The 15319-nt window shown below is 37.8% G+C and overlaps 2 protein-coding genes across 2 annotated transcripts in view; one reads left to right on the forward strand and one right to left on the reverse strand.

Annotated features, from left to right (window-relative positions):
• Nucleotides 1-2450, reverse strand: part of LOC133568118 (cytochrome b-c1 complex subunit 6, mitochondrial-like) — a 6968-nt gene extending 4518 nt beyond the window's left edge. The window contains exon 1 of the mRNA XM_061919844.1: nucleotides 2290-2450. Coding sequence (XP_061775828.1) covers nucleotides 2290-2337 — 48 coding nt within the window. The 5' untranslated portion in view covers nucleotides 2338-2450. The remainder of the gene's footprint in view (nucleotides 1-2289) is intronic.
• A 100-nt stretch (nucleotides 2451-2550) lies between these two features.
• nsun4 (NOP2/Sun RNA methyltransferase 4) lies at nucleotides 2551-14081 on the forward strand. The gene is made up of 8 exons (XM_061919843.1): nucleotides 2551-2702; nucleotides 7195-7414; nucleotides 7511-7616; nucleotides 7684-7838; nucleotides 10306-10466; nucleotides 10524-10648; nucleotides 12772-12904; nucleotides 13000-14081. Exons 1-8 carry the CDS (start codon nucleotides 2610-2612, stop codon nucleotides 13141-13143), a joined length of 1137 nt encoding a protein of 378 aa, XP_061775827.1. The 5' UTR covers nucleotides 2551-2609; the 3' UTR covers nucleotides 13144-14081.
• Nucleotides 14082-15319: the final 1238 nt, after the last annotated feature.

Consider the following 15319-nt stretch of genomic DNA (forward strand, 5'->3'; position numbering starts at 1 on the left):
ATAGCATTTGTGAGGGCGGGGCGGGGCAGAGACAGAGAGACCGGAGTAGCGGATTGATTGTTAATCAAGGCCTACTGGATCAACAGCCATACAGGTCACACTGAGGGTGGCCGTATAAACAACTTTAACACTGTTACAAATATGCGCCACAGCGTGGACCCACACCAAATAAGAATGACAAACACATTTCGGGATAACATCCGCACCGTAACACAACATAAACACAACAGAACAAATACTCAGAACCCCTTCCAGGACGCTACAATATATACAAACGCTACAACGTGTCTGTCTTACTCCCGAAATTCAGCGCCTCCCCCGAAAACCTTCCGGGATATATTTTGTCTCGAAAATCTCCCGAAATTCAGGCGGACCTCAGCGAGGACAGCCTGTTTTCACGTCCGCTTTCCCACTATATAAACAGCGTGTCTGCCCAATGACGTTATAACTGTAGAATGATCGAGGGCGAGTGCTTGGGTTTCTTATGTGGGTTTATTGTTAGGCAGTTTCATTAACATCCTCCCAGCGCGGTAACAACACTACAACAGCAGTCGCGTTTTCGTCTACCGTAAAGCAGTTTGTCTGCCGTAAACAGCAATGTTGTGACACTGTTAAACAGGACAATACTGCCATCTACTGTACATGCACCATAACACCTCCGGGCAAGACCTCAAGGCAACTTCAACCCGTTAGTAATACCCTCCTCCATTCACATCCCATCTCCCTGGATTGTAAATAACCTAATGTAAATAATCGAATGTATTTGTTATGTATATACTTGTTCCTTTTCTATCTGAACTCAGTGTTCTCTGCTCGCTGTACATATCCTACTAAGTAGGACCTATATTTCCCCAAATTAATGGGGAAATAGTCTCTTTCTCGGTCCGAATTGCTATTACTGCTGGTGGCTCACATTATAAACAAACAATGAGAGGAGCTCTACAACCCGTGACATCACGCGCACATCATCTGCTACTTCTGGTACAGGCAAGGCTTTTTTATCAGCGACCAAAAGTTACGAACTTTATCGTCGATGTTCTCTACTAAATCCTTTCAGCAAAAATATGGCAATATCGCGAAATGATCAAGTATGACACATAGAATGGATCTGCTATCCCCGTTTAAATAAGAAAATCTCATTTCAGTAGGCCTTCAAGTCGGCTCTTACCGGAGACTTGAGTGGATTACGCGACCTCATCCTGCAGCTCAAAAAGGTACCTGTGATCTTGGCTCCTCTCAGACACTGGCGTTCACCGCAGCCTTCTGACTTTCAGGTATGACTTTATAATCTCACTAAAATACTATTAACAGAATAAGCAGATAAGGGATATTCCAGAATAATCCTATTAAATGTGTCTAATTACATCTCAATCAATCAATCAATGATTATTTATATAGCCCTAAATCACTAGTGTCTCAAAGGGCTGCACAAACCACAACACAAATGACAACGACATCCTCGGTAGAGGCCACATAAGGGCAAGGAAAACTCACACCCAGTGGGACGTCGGTGACAATGATGACTATGAGAAACCTTGGAGAGGACAGCATATGCGGGCAACCCCCCACTCTAGGGGAACTGAAAGCAATGGATGTCGAGGTGGGTCTAACATGAAACTATGAAAGTTCAATCCATAGTGGATCCAACACAACCGTGAGAGTCCAGTCCAAAGTGTATCCAACACAGCAGAGAAAGTCCCGTCCACAGTGGAGCCAGCAGGAAACCATCCCAAACGGAGGCGGATCTGAAACGCTCCCACTAACGCCGCCTGGAGCCGTCGCCTTTTCTTTTTTTAGTGCTTCACTCTAACTTTCCTCATCCACAAATCTTTCATCCTCGCTCAAATTAATGGGGAAATCGTCGCTTTCTCGGTCCGAATTGCTCTTACTGCTGGTGGCTCACATTATAAACAATGCAAGGAGCTCTACAACTCGTGACGTCACGCGCACATACTTCCGGTAAAGGCAAGGCTTTTTTATTAGCAACCAAAAGTTGCAAACATTATCGTCGATGTTCTCTACTAAATCCTTTCAGCAAAAATATGGCAATATCGCGAAATGATCAAGTATGACACATAGAATGGACCTGCTATCCAACAGGAAAATCTAATTTCAGTTGGCCTTTAATTTTTCTGTTTCCGGCCCTCAGTGGAAAAACTTTGGACACCCCTGTTGTAAGCAATGGCTGCCTTAACAGTCACACCTGGTCAAGAGTACGCCAGTAAAAGTTGACACGAACACAGTCTAGGAACAAAACCATATGCATTAATTAAAACTTTTTTTCTTTACCTCCTCTTCTGGGTCGCCGTTAGTGAGCATTTTCATTTCAAACACCATATTTGCCCCGAATTGCTCGCCAAAAAGAAGGCAGGCCTGCTGAGCGGCTCTCCGTCGAGGACGAAGCCTCGGTCACCGGAAAATTCTGGAAGCTTTTCCCGTAGAAAGCTATCTTATTGGGCAAAGAGCGTGATTGAAGTTAATCTAGTCCAATTGTGTACTCTGCTTATATTTTGGTCCCGCCTACTACAGGAAATTCCGCACCCGGAACTTTTGTTTCAGGCGTTTGCGTTGTGCCGGACGGAGAAAGCCGACGGGCCGGGGGAAAAAAAATGGCTCTCCGTTTAGACGCCACACTTTTAATCCGAAAAATGAAGGATTTAAGGAATTTAACGTTCAGAAGACATCGAGTCAAAGAGAAATGGGTGTGTACGAAATGTCAGTAATTTTATAAAATTAATATTCAATGAATGAAATGTTTTTTTACGCCCATTTACATGTTTGTAGCTGTGGTTGACATTAAAACAGAAACAAGGGCAATGTTCAAATGTCACTCGTTTTCTAACTGTTTACTAGCAGGATACTTTAGTTTTAGTTTATTATTTATTCTGTCGGCAGTCAACAAAATAAACAAACAGTTGTACATTCATAAATTGAAAATGTTGCAGACCGGAAGTGTTTAGGCTGAAGCTCCAACAAATATAGCGCCTACCGTATTTCCTTGAATTGCCGCCCGGGCGCTAAATAACTTAAAACCTTTTCTCACTCCTGCGCTTAACAACGGCATGCGCTAATTGTTTTAAAACCTCTTCTCACTCCGGCACTTACCAAATGCATGAAGTAAAAATTTGAGTGTGATGTAAGCTTGCCCCTTAAATCCTACTGAATAGCTCTTAATCTTCTTCCCTTTATGCGATTTCAAATTACCGGTATTTAAATCAGCCTCCTCAATTTTGAAAATGATGACAGGGGAAGTGTCATTCATAACGTCACGAGTTTGACCAGGCGGTAATACTAAGCAAGCGCTAATTATTTTGCGAAGCGAGTTTGACGCGGCAGTAATTCAAGCCAGGCGCATACTATATGCCCTGCGGCAATTCAAGGAAATACGGTAACCCTATAAAGCAGTGGTTCTCAAATGGGGGTACGCGTACCCCTGGGGTTACTTGAAGGTATGCCGAGGGGTACGTGAGATTTTAAAAAAATATAAAAAAATTAGCAACAATTCAAAAATCCTTTATAAATATATTTTTTTAATAATACTTCAACAAAATATGAATTTTGTGAAAAACAACAACAACAATGCAATATTCAGTGTTGACAGCTAGATTTTTTTATGGACATGTTCCTTAAAGGCTTACTGAAATGAGATTTTCTTTTTTGCCATATTTTTGCTGAAAGGATTTAGTAAAGAACCTCCACGATAAAGTTCGCAACTTTTGGTCGCTACTAAAAAAGCCATGCCTGTACCAGAAGTAGCAGACGATGTGCACGTGACGTCACCGGTGTGAGGGCTCCTCAGCCCTTTGAGACACTAGTGATTTAGGGCTATATAAGTAAACATTGATTGATTGATTGATAATCATAGCCACCAGCAGCGAGAGCGATTTGGACCGAGAAAGCGACGATTTCCCCATTAATTTAAGCAAGGATGAAAGATTCGTGGATGAGGAAAGTTAGAGAGAAGCACTAAAAAAAATTGAAAAAAAGGCGACGGCTCCAGGCGGCGTCAGTGGGAGCGATTCAGATGTTATTAGAGTACTACTAAGCATGCGCTAATTATTTTGCGAAGCGAGTTTGACCCGGCAGTAATTCAAGGCAGGCGCATACTATATCCCTTGCGGCAATTCAAGGAAATACGGTAACCCTATAAAGCAGTGGTTCTCAAATGGGGGTACTTGAAGGTATGCCAAGGGATACGTGAGATTTTTTAAAAATATTATAAAATTAGCAACAATTCAAAAATCGTTTATAAATATATTTTTTGAATAATACATCAACAAAATATGAATTTTCAAAGTTCATCAACTGTGAAAAACAACAACAATGCAATATTCAGTGTTGACAGCTAGATTTTTTCATGGACATGGCTTACTGAAATGAGATTTTCTTTTTTGCTGAAAGGATTTAGTAGAGAACCACGACGATAAAGTTCACAACTTTTGGTCGCTAATAAAAAAGCCATGCCTGTACTGGAAGTAGCAGACGATGTGCGCGTGATGTCACCGGTGTGAGGGCTCCTCACATTGTTTGTAATCATAGCCACCAGCAGCGAGAGCGAGTTGGACCGAGAAAACGACGATTTTCCCATTAATTTGAGTGAGGATGAAAGATTTGTGGATGAGGAAAGTTAGAGAGAAGTACCCAAAAAAAAAGAAAAAAGGAAAGGCGACGGCTCCAGCGATTCAGATGTTATTAGACACATTTACTAGGATAATTCTGGAAAATCCCTTATCTGCTTATTGTGTTAATAGTGTTTTAGTGAGATTATAAAGTCATACCTGAAAGTCGGAGGGCTGCGGTGAACGCCAGTGTCTCTGAGAGAAGCCAATAGAGGAGCCAAGATCACAGCTGCCTTTTTGACAGCTGCAGGAGGAGGTCGCATAATCCGCTGAAGGAGCCGATTTAATATCCCAATTGGTTGACATGTGGTAGAGAAACATGTTCACTTGACCGCTCTGTGTTAAAGCTTCACAACAAACAAAGACACACCGGCTGTGTTTCGGTTGCTAAAGACAGCTGCAATCCACTGCTTTCCACCAACAGCATTCTTCTTTATAGTCTCCATTATTAATTGAACAAATTGCAAAAGATTCAGCAACACAGACGTCCAAAATACTGTGTAATTATGCGATGAAAAGAGACGACTTTTAGCCATAAGTGGTGCTGGGCTGAAATGTCCGCTCCAACCAATAACGTCACAAGCACGCGTCAACATAATCGTCATCATTCCGCGACGTTTTAAACAGGATACCTCGCGCGAAATTTAAAATTGCAATTTAGTAAACTAAAAAGGCCGTATTGGCATGTGTTGCAATGTTAATATTTCATCATTGATATATAAACTATCAGACTGTGTGGTCGGTAGTAGTGGGTTTCAGTAGGCCTTTAAATATTGATGTTAAATATTTCTTTTTTTGTGAAGAAATGTTTATAATGAAGTTGATGAATCCAGATGAATCTCTATTACAATCCCCAAAGAGGGCACTTTAAGTTGATGATGACTTCTATGTGTAGAAATCTTTATTTATAATTGAATCACTTGTTTATTTTCCAACAACTTTTTAGTTATTTGTATATATTTTTTTCCAAATAGTTCAAGAAAGACCACTACAAATGAGCAATATTTTGCACTGTTATACAATTTGCACTGTTATACAATTTAATAAATCAGAAACTGATGACATAGTATGTATTTTACTTCTTTATCTCTTTTTTTCAACCAAAAATGCTTTGCTCTGATTAGGGGGTACTTGAATTAAAAACATGTTCACAGGGGGTACATCACTGAAAAAAGGTTGATAATCACTGCTATAAACAATGTCAAAATATGACATTTCCTTTGCACAACATATTATTAATACACTTTGTACACAACATGAACACTGTGTGTGTATATATATATATATAAGTATTCAAATATACATATATAGGCATATATACACATATCTGTATATATACATATATGTGTAAATATATACATACATATATATATACACATATCCATACATATATATATGTATATTTAAATACTTATATATATATATATATACACACACATGTGTATATATATATGCAGTTTATACACATGCATACATGTATGTGTACATATATATATAAATAAATAAATATATATATATATATATATACTGTATATATATATATATATATATATATATATGTGTGTGTGTCTTGATTGGATTATCCAGAGAATAGTGCTCGATACCGTGGTAGAGCGCAATATGTATGTGTGAGATTTTTAAAAAATATTATAAAATATTATAAAAATATAAAATATTATAAAATTAGTTTCATGAACCCCTCATGAAACAAGACTACTTCATCTCTACAGAACTGTTTCATGAGGGAACCCCTCATGAAACAGTTCTGTAGAGATGAAGTAGTCTTGTGATATTTCCCACACATACATACATAAACATATACATATATACATATATATATATATATATATATACATATATATATATATATATACATATATATATATATATATATATATACATATATATATATATATATATATATATATATATATACATATATATACATATATATATATATATATATATATATATATATACACATTCACACACACACGCAGCACGGTGACACAGGGGTTAGTGCATGTGCCTCACAATACAAAGGTCCTGAGTAATCCTTAGTTCAAACCCGGGTTGGGGATCTTTCTGTGTGGAGTTTGCATGTTCTCCCTGTGACTGCGTAGGTTCCCTCCGGATACTACGGCTTCCTCCCACCGCTAAAAACATGCACCTGGGAATAGGTTGATGGGTAACTCTAAATTGGCCCTCGTGTCTGAATGTGAGTGTGAATGTTGTTTGTTTATCTGTCTTGGCCCTGCAATGAGGTGGCGACTTCCGCCCAAATGCAGCTGAGACAGGCTCCAGACCCCCCGCAACCCCAAAGGGGACGAGCGGAAGAAAATGGATGGATGGATGCCGTTATTTTACCAGTCCGGCCTGCGTGAGCTAAGATGAGTTTGACAGCCCTGGTGTAATATGATGCTGTGCCTGTCTAAACCCCAGACTGACATCTGCAAATCATTCTTGAATCATACATTGAAGTGAATGATTTAATGTGTTCTACATCCATATTAAAAGAGAATGTAATTTGCTTGTGCGACCACATTTGCTAACATATTGGCAACTTTTTCCACAGGCTGCGTCGCGCCCGAAATACCCTGCGACCACTTTAGCTCAGCAGCAGTTTGACATCACCTACAACACTCAACTGGGCCAGCTCTGGCCATCGGTTCGAGTCGCCCTGCTCTCGGAGAAAAAATACGGAGCTCTGCTAAATAATTTCTGCAGTGATGCTTTGGTGGAAGATCTCCATTATCTCGGATGTAGAGATTTCCTCACAGACATAAACACAAAAGGTGAGGATGGTATGCTGCCACTACCGAGTGTTATTCATTTTGTGTTATTTTCAATGAATATTTAATTAGTCGATTCTCTGTGATTACATTATTCAGGTGTGGAGTGTGACTCAGAAGGTGGCACATCCCTTCTACACCTCAGTCCTAACATCAAGTGCCTGGTCTTCCCGAGAGGGGATATAACAAGATTCAAGCCAGCCAGGTGACATTAGTATTATTGTGTTTATGTTCTGATTCCTTCAACAATTGTCCGCTCTTGCTCCCTTAAGACCAGATGCATCGGGGCTTTTAAGCCACTACCTGATGGATGCTGCGTCAGTGCTGCCCTGCCTTGCTCTCGACGTTCACGAGGGCCACACTGTGCTGGACCTGTGTGCAGCCCCAGGAGGAAAGACCTTGGCTTTGCTGCAGACTCAAGCCATTGGTATCGTGAAATATTGTTCACTATTTGACTAAAGGTCTTGGGACGTACAAACCCCGTTTCCATATGAGTTGGGAAATTGTGTTAGATGCAGAGGTGGGTAGAGTAGCCAGAAATTGTACTCAAGTAAGAGTACTGTTACTTTAGAGATTTATTACTCAAGTATAAGTAAGGAGTAGTCACCCAAATATTTACTTGAGTAAAAGTAAAAAGTATGTTGTGAAAAAACTACTCAAGTACTGAGTAAATGATGAATAACCTGATTACGGCAACAAATAATGCACAAAAACATAAAAATAGCAATGAGCAAATTCAGAGCCATGAATATCTCTTAGGCAACTAAAAAAAATAATAATAGCACATTAGAATTTAAAAAATTAAGGCACATTGAGCCACAATAACTTAACAGCACCATAGGCTCAATAGGCATTGATTGATTGATTGATTGATTGATTGAAACTTGTATTAGTAGATTGCACAGTACAGTACATATTCCGTACAATTGACCACTAAATGGTAACACCCCAATAAGTTTTTCAACGTTAATCAATTACTTAATAAATGACCAAGTCGAGGTGATCTACCTCATATATACATATACATACACACACATATCATATACATATATATATATACATACATTTATATATACAGTATATAATTTATATTTATTTATTTTGCCGTTTTTGTTGACTTGTTAAAGGTGTTTTAATGAATACACATGCATGTTTAACACATATAGATTCCTATCTTTCATGAAGACAAGAATATAAGTTGGTGTATTACCTGATTCTGATGACTTGCATTTTAGTGCTGATAACGTCCACGTTTTCAAATGGAGGAGAAAAAAGTTCCCCCTTTCCGTCCAATACCACATGAAAGTCGTTGGTTTTTGGCATCTTATTTGTCCAGCTTCCATATTCGTTTTTATACACTTTACAAGAAATACATTGGCGGCAAACTCCATAGCTTGCTAGCTTGTTTGCGCTGGCTTTCGAAGACTCTTATTTTGTTAGCACAGGCGCGATGGAGCGGCGCTTTTATTGTGAAGACAGGAACTGTGCGATCAGTCTTTAGGCTTTTGACGGGAAGTACGGTTGAAATAGAAAGTGGCCTTTTTTCCTTTACACTTTTGATTGATTGATTGAAACTTTTATTAGTAGATTGCACAGTAAAGTACATATTCCGTACAATTGACCACTAAATGGTCAATTGTACGGAATACGTTTTTCAACTTGTTTAAGTCGGGTCATGTGACCGCCTGGCTCTGTTTGATTGGTCCAACGTCACCAGTGACTGCATGTTATTGGTGAAACGCAGGCATGCGCAGATCCTACTTTGAAGCTCTGTCATAAACCAGAACAAACATTAACAGATTGATTAAAAAAAAAAGTAGCGAGTAGCGAGCTAAATGTAGATAAATGGAGCGGAGTAAAAGTAGTGTTTCTTCTCTATAAATATACTCAAGTAAAAGTAAAAGTATGTTGCATAAAAACTACTCATAGAAGTACAATTTATCCCAAAATTTACTCAAGTAAATGTAACGCAGTAAATGTAGCGCGTTACTACCCACCTCTGGTTAGATGTAAATATAAACAGAATACAATGATTTGCAAATCTTTTTCAACCCATATTCAGTTGAATATGCTACAAAGACAACATATTTGATGTTCAAACTGATAAACGTTTTTTTATTTTTTTTGTAATTTGATGCCAGCAACACGTGACAAAGAAGTTGGGAAAGGTGGCAATAAATACTGATAAAGTTGAGGAATGCTCATCATACACTTATTTGGAACATCCCACAGGTGTGCAGGCTAATTGGGAACAGGTGGGTGCCATGATTGGGTATCAAAACAGCTTCCCAAAAAATGCTAAGTCTTTCACAAGAAAGGATGGGGCGAAGTACACCCCTTTGTCCACAACTGCGTGAGCAAATAGTCAAACAGTTTAAGAACAACGTTTCTCAAAGTGCAATTGCAAGAAATTTAAAGATTTCAACATCTACGGTCCATAATATCATTAAAAAAGTTCAGGGAATCTGGAGAAATCACTCCACGTTAGCAGCATGGCCGGAAACCGACATTGAATGACCGTGACCTTCGATCCCTCAGAGGGCACTGTATCACAAACAGTTTACCATTTACCCCGCCTTCCGTCCGAATGCAGCTGAGATAGGCTCCTGCGACCCCAAAAAGGGACAAGATTTAGAAAAAGGATGGGTGGTTAAAGCAAATAATGCCATTTTTTGCGGTCCCTCTTATTTAGAAAAGTAACGAAAAGTATTGAAAGACATTTTTGGTACCAGTACTAAAATATTGATTTTAGGACAACCCTATGACCAACTTACATTTGACCGTTGTATCGCTTTAATCACTAGGTGTCCCAATACTTTTGTCCTCATATGCTTATTGTTGCTGTTTCTTTCAACGATTGCAAATAACGTGAAGCCATTATCTGCACACCTCAGGTTTTTTGTGTTTAAACGACGCCTCTGTGTCTCGGACATCAAGACTGAGAAAGGTGCTACACAGCTTCATCCCTAAAGCGTTTTTGAACCTTGAGAAGCTGCGCATCACTTCCTTGGATGGCAGCAAGTGGGGGGAAATAGAACACAACACTTTTGACCGAGTAAGACAGTCACGTTGTAGCGTTTGTACGTTCAAGACGCTAACTGCCTGTGTCTAGGTCCTCGTGGATGTTCCCTGTACCACAGACAGACATTCCCTCATGGAGGACGACAACAATATATTCAACAAGAACAGAACCGCAGAGAGACGACATCTGCCTCAACTGCAGCTGGAGCTACTAATGTAAGCAAGGAACATGTTTTATACTGTTATATGTCAGACTAGGGCTGGGCGATATGGCCTTTTTTTAATATCTCGAGATTTTTAGGCCATGTCCCGATGCACGATATATATCTCGATGTTTTGCCTTAGCCTTGAATGAATCATCATACTGCTGTGATTTTATGCATCAAGTGTTCATCCAAGGCTAAGGCAAAATATCGAGATATATATCATGTATCGGAACATGGCCTAAAAATATCTAGATAATACAAAAAAGGCCATATCGCCCTGCCCTTATGTGTGTGTGCGTATATATATATATATATATATATATATATATATACATACACACATTTATACATATACACACATATATACACACACAAATGTGTATATATATATATATGTATATATGTACTGTTTATATATATATATATATATATATATATATATATATACAGTACATATATACATATACACATTTGTGTATATGTATATATGTACTGTATATATATATACAGTACATATATACATATATACATATACACATTTGTGTGTGTATATATATATATATATATACACACACACACACACACACAAATTTGTACATATACACACATATTTACACATATGTATATATACACCCATATTTATATATACATACACGTGTGTGTATATATATATATACAGTACATATATACATATATATATATACACATTTGTGTGTGTATATCTATATATATATATATATAGATATACACACACACACACACATTTATACATATATGTATATATATATATATATATATATATATATATATATACACATGTATATACACACATATATACATACACAGATACATATACATATGTGTATATGTATATACATATATGTATACATGCATATGTAAATATATATACATACATAAACCCATATACAGTATATATGTGTGTGTATATGTGTATATACAGTATATACATACATGTGTATATATATATATACATATATATATATATACACACGCACACATTTATACATATACACACATATATACACCTACGTGTGTATATATATATATATATATATATACATATACATACACATATATACATATACACACATATATATACACATATATACACAGATACATATGTGTATATGTATATATATATATATACACACACACACATTTGTGTATATATGTGTATATGTATATATATACTGGTGTGATTACATGCATCAAGTTTTCATTCAAGGCTAAGGCAAAATATGGAGACATATATTGTGTATTTTTCTAATCTATGCAAGGACAAAACTTCTTTTCTGAGGGGTGGCCTCAGCCACAGATGTTATCTTTGTTTTAGCCCACTAACAACCTAGGACTTCAAGGACCTCAACAAAGATAAGATGACAGCACGCAGACGAAGCAGAGACTTCAAGTACCTCAACGAAGATAAAATGACAACACGCAGACAAAGCGGGGACAAGGCATTATCACAAGGCCCCTCAGCCCATTCCATCACGTACTGTGCGTCCTGGACCTGCTTTGCATAATATATGTGACCATTCCTTTTAGAGGCGGCCTCAGTGATGTTGATTATGGAACTCTGAATAAAAAAAGGGATGTGGGAGCTGAACCTTAGAGCGTAGGGCGAGACTGTGACTAAGTGTTCAGCTCCATGCGTTCTCCTCATTAGCTAAATTGAACTCTGTGTCTGCGGGGTTCCTTGCTTCTTGTCTGATTAATAGATATCATCAGTGTTTGACCTGACAGTGGATTACAATAGTTTAAAGAAACCAACACCTTCATGTCGCTTCCCAATCCAACACAGTGGAGTTTTACAAGCCTTTTGATTGGTAAGATCAAAACTCAGACACACAAAGTTTTGTGATAACTTAGACACAATTATTCCGACAACTTCTTCCCTCCAATTACTCATATTAATAAATTAAATATTATACAATACAAGTCATCCATTTTTGCCTTTCCATGAATCTTTAAATATTCAAAGGGTATATCAGTGAATTGATTATTGATTGTTAATTTTCCCCACGAGTGACCCAAAGAAATATTAGTCAATCCCTACCTGTTAAAAGGGTTATGTTTATTTGGATGTAAACTAAAACTCCTATTGTCCTGCAGGGCAGGAGTGGCGGCGGCCTGCCCAGGAGGCGAGATCGTTTACTCCACCTGCACACTTTCTCACATCCAGAATGTTGGCGTTGTTCAGCAAGCCATCCACTTGGCTCAGGAGAACCATGGCATTCAGTTACAGGTCAGTATGTAGAAAACACCAGTGGAGATGCAGATGACCAACAATGTGATAACTAACACAAGAAGTAATTCAATCGTTTTGGTTTGTCCATTCAGGTAGTGGACCTGAAACCGCTCAAACACATGTTTAGGAACACCTTTGACTTCGCTCCTGACCTCCACGTGGGGGAGATGGTCATCCCACATTTAACAGCTAACTTTGGACCCATTTATATGTGCAAGTTGAGGAGGCTGACATAGACCGTGGACAGGGGGAAGACTATTTTCACTTTTTGCTTGTTTGCTAGGGTCATTTAAAAGTGAATGTATGGCCACACATCCAATAAAAGTCATCAATACATTGTAATATGAAATGTTCAAACAGTGGAAGTACACTTAACGGAAACTGATGACTAGGGATGTACACCATGTACCGTTGTTTTTGTTACTGGTTCCGCATTGGGCCAGTCCAGGAAGACTGTTTAGATCAGGGGTCCCCAAACTTTTTGACTCGGGGGGCCGCATTGGGTTAAAAAAATTTAGCTGGGGGCCGGGCTGTAAAATATATATCAGGTCAGGAAATAACACAGAGGCTATTTCATCCCTACGAGCCTGTTTCGCAGGTTTCCCTGCTCTTCAGGGGATTTTATAATAGCACAGTCTCCAGCACCACCCACGACCCCGAAAGGGATAAATGGTAGAAAATGGATGCATATATAATAAAATCCCCTGAAAAGCAAGAATCCTGCGAAACGGGATTTTAGAAAAGTTTTTTTTTTTGTTTTGGGTTTTTTTTGTCATGAAAAAGGGAGTTTTTTTGGGGTTGGTGCACTAATTGTAAGTCTATCTTGTGTTTTTTATGTTGATTTAATTAAAAAAATAAAAATTTATTCTGCGGCCTGGTACCAATCAAGCCGCGGCCCGGTGGTTTGGGGACCACTGCTTTACAGCATGTTACTGTGAATAAAAAAAAAAACTACCATTTTTTTTTTTGCGTTAAAATTCTGTTGACTGAACTGCCGTATTTTTACTGTAAAATCTTGTTTTTAACGGTTTATTACTGTAAATGGAAAAACGCTACATTTGTTTTCACGGTAGAAAAACTAGTTGCCAGAATAAAAAAATACATAATTTTATCTGGCCCGCGGTCACCTGGAAATGATATGTGCCAATAAAGTACTTAATATTTTCTCACTAAATTTGTAATGGATTTTTTTCATTTTGACAGAAAAAAATATATGTCCTGCTTGAAATTGCATGCATTTTAAACTTTAATAGTATCCATTGTAACAAAAGAAATTACAGTATATTATCATACGTTCCAACCATTTTTTGTCAACATAAAAATAAATGCTTTAATATCTGCTTGACTTGTGATTTTGCAGCAAATTACCCATCAAAGTAATAAAAATAACAATATATTTTACAGTGTTCTCTACAGCATGTTACTGTGAATTAAAAATAACTACCATTTTTTTGCGTTAAAATTCTGTTGACTGAGCTGCTATATTTTTACTGTAAAATCTTGTTTTTAACGGTTTATTACTGTAAATGGAAAAACACAAAAATAGAAATACAATTGTATGTTGGTGAAAAACACAACTGAATTAACAAAGAAAACAAAACATGCTTATTATTTCATTTCTTTCTCTTAAGTTTTGCACTATTTCAACTAAGATATGTTTTTTAATCAAGGCTATGTTCCCCCTAAAAATTCAATTAAAAATGGCATATAGTTGCCAGCCAGTGAGGTGCACATCATTGCAAAACACAATCAAATGTAAGTTTTTAAACCCATCCATCCATTTCCTACCGCTTGTCCCGTGGTACACCCTGGACAAGTCGCCACTTCATCACAGGGCCTACACAGATAAGACAGACAACATTCACACTAGGGCCAATTTAGACATCCATCCATCCATTTTCTACGGCTTGTCCCTTTTTTGGGGGGTCACGGGGGGTGCTGGAGCCTATCTCAGCTGCATTCGGGTGGAAGGCAGGGTACACCCTGCACAAGTCGCCTCCTCATCACAGGGTCAACACAGATAGACAGACTACATTCGCACTAGGGCCAATTTAGACATCTATCCATCCATTTCCTACCGCTTAGACATTGTAATCAAATATAAAGTGTGTTGGATACCGTGTATTGTAATGAATTGATCACATTAAATTGTGGAAGTTAATTCAGTGAATTTATGAGCATCATTTTGTAAAAAGTAAATTCCCTAAAAAGTTGTGATCAAACCAACTTCATAGTAAAAAACCCATTTCCATTAGTGTTGGGAAATTGTGTTAGAGGTAAATAAAAACAGAATACTATTATTTGCAAATCCTTTTCAACCTATAATCAGTGGAATGTACTACAAAGACAAGATTGTTGATGTTTAAACTCATAAACTTTATTTTTTTTGTTGCAAATAATAATGAACTTAGA

The sequence above is a fragment of the Nerophis ophidion genome, linkage group LG14, assembly GCF_033978795.1.
Source record: "Nerophis ophidion isolate RoL-2023_Sa linkage group LG14, RoL_Noph_v1.0, whole genome shotgun sequence".
NCBI classification, from domain to species: domain Eukaryota; kingdom Metazoa; phylum Chordata; class Actinopteri; order Syngnathiformes; family Syngnathidae; genus Nerophis; species Nerophis ophidion.

Excerpts from the sequence above, each read along its gene's own strand:
- nsun4 (XM_061919843.1), top strand. The coding sequence starts at position 2,610 with ATGGCTCTCCGTTTAGACGCCACACTTTTAATCCGAAAAATGAAGGAT. Across the intron at positions 10,649-12,771 it reads CTGCAGCTGGAGCTACTAAT|GGCAGGAGTGGCGGCGGCCT; the intron begins GTAAGCAAGGAA and ends ATTGTCCTGCAG. Across the intron at positions 12,905-12,999 it reads ACCATGGCATTCAGTTACAG|GTAGTGGACCTGAAACCGCT; the intron begins GTCAGTATGTAG and ends TTGTCCATTCAG.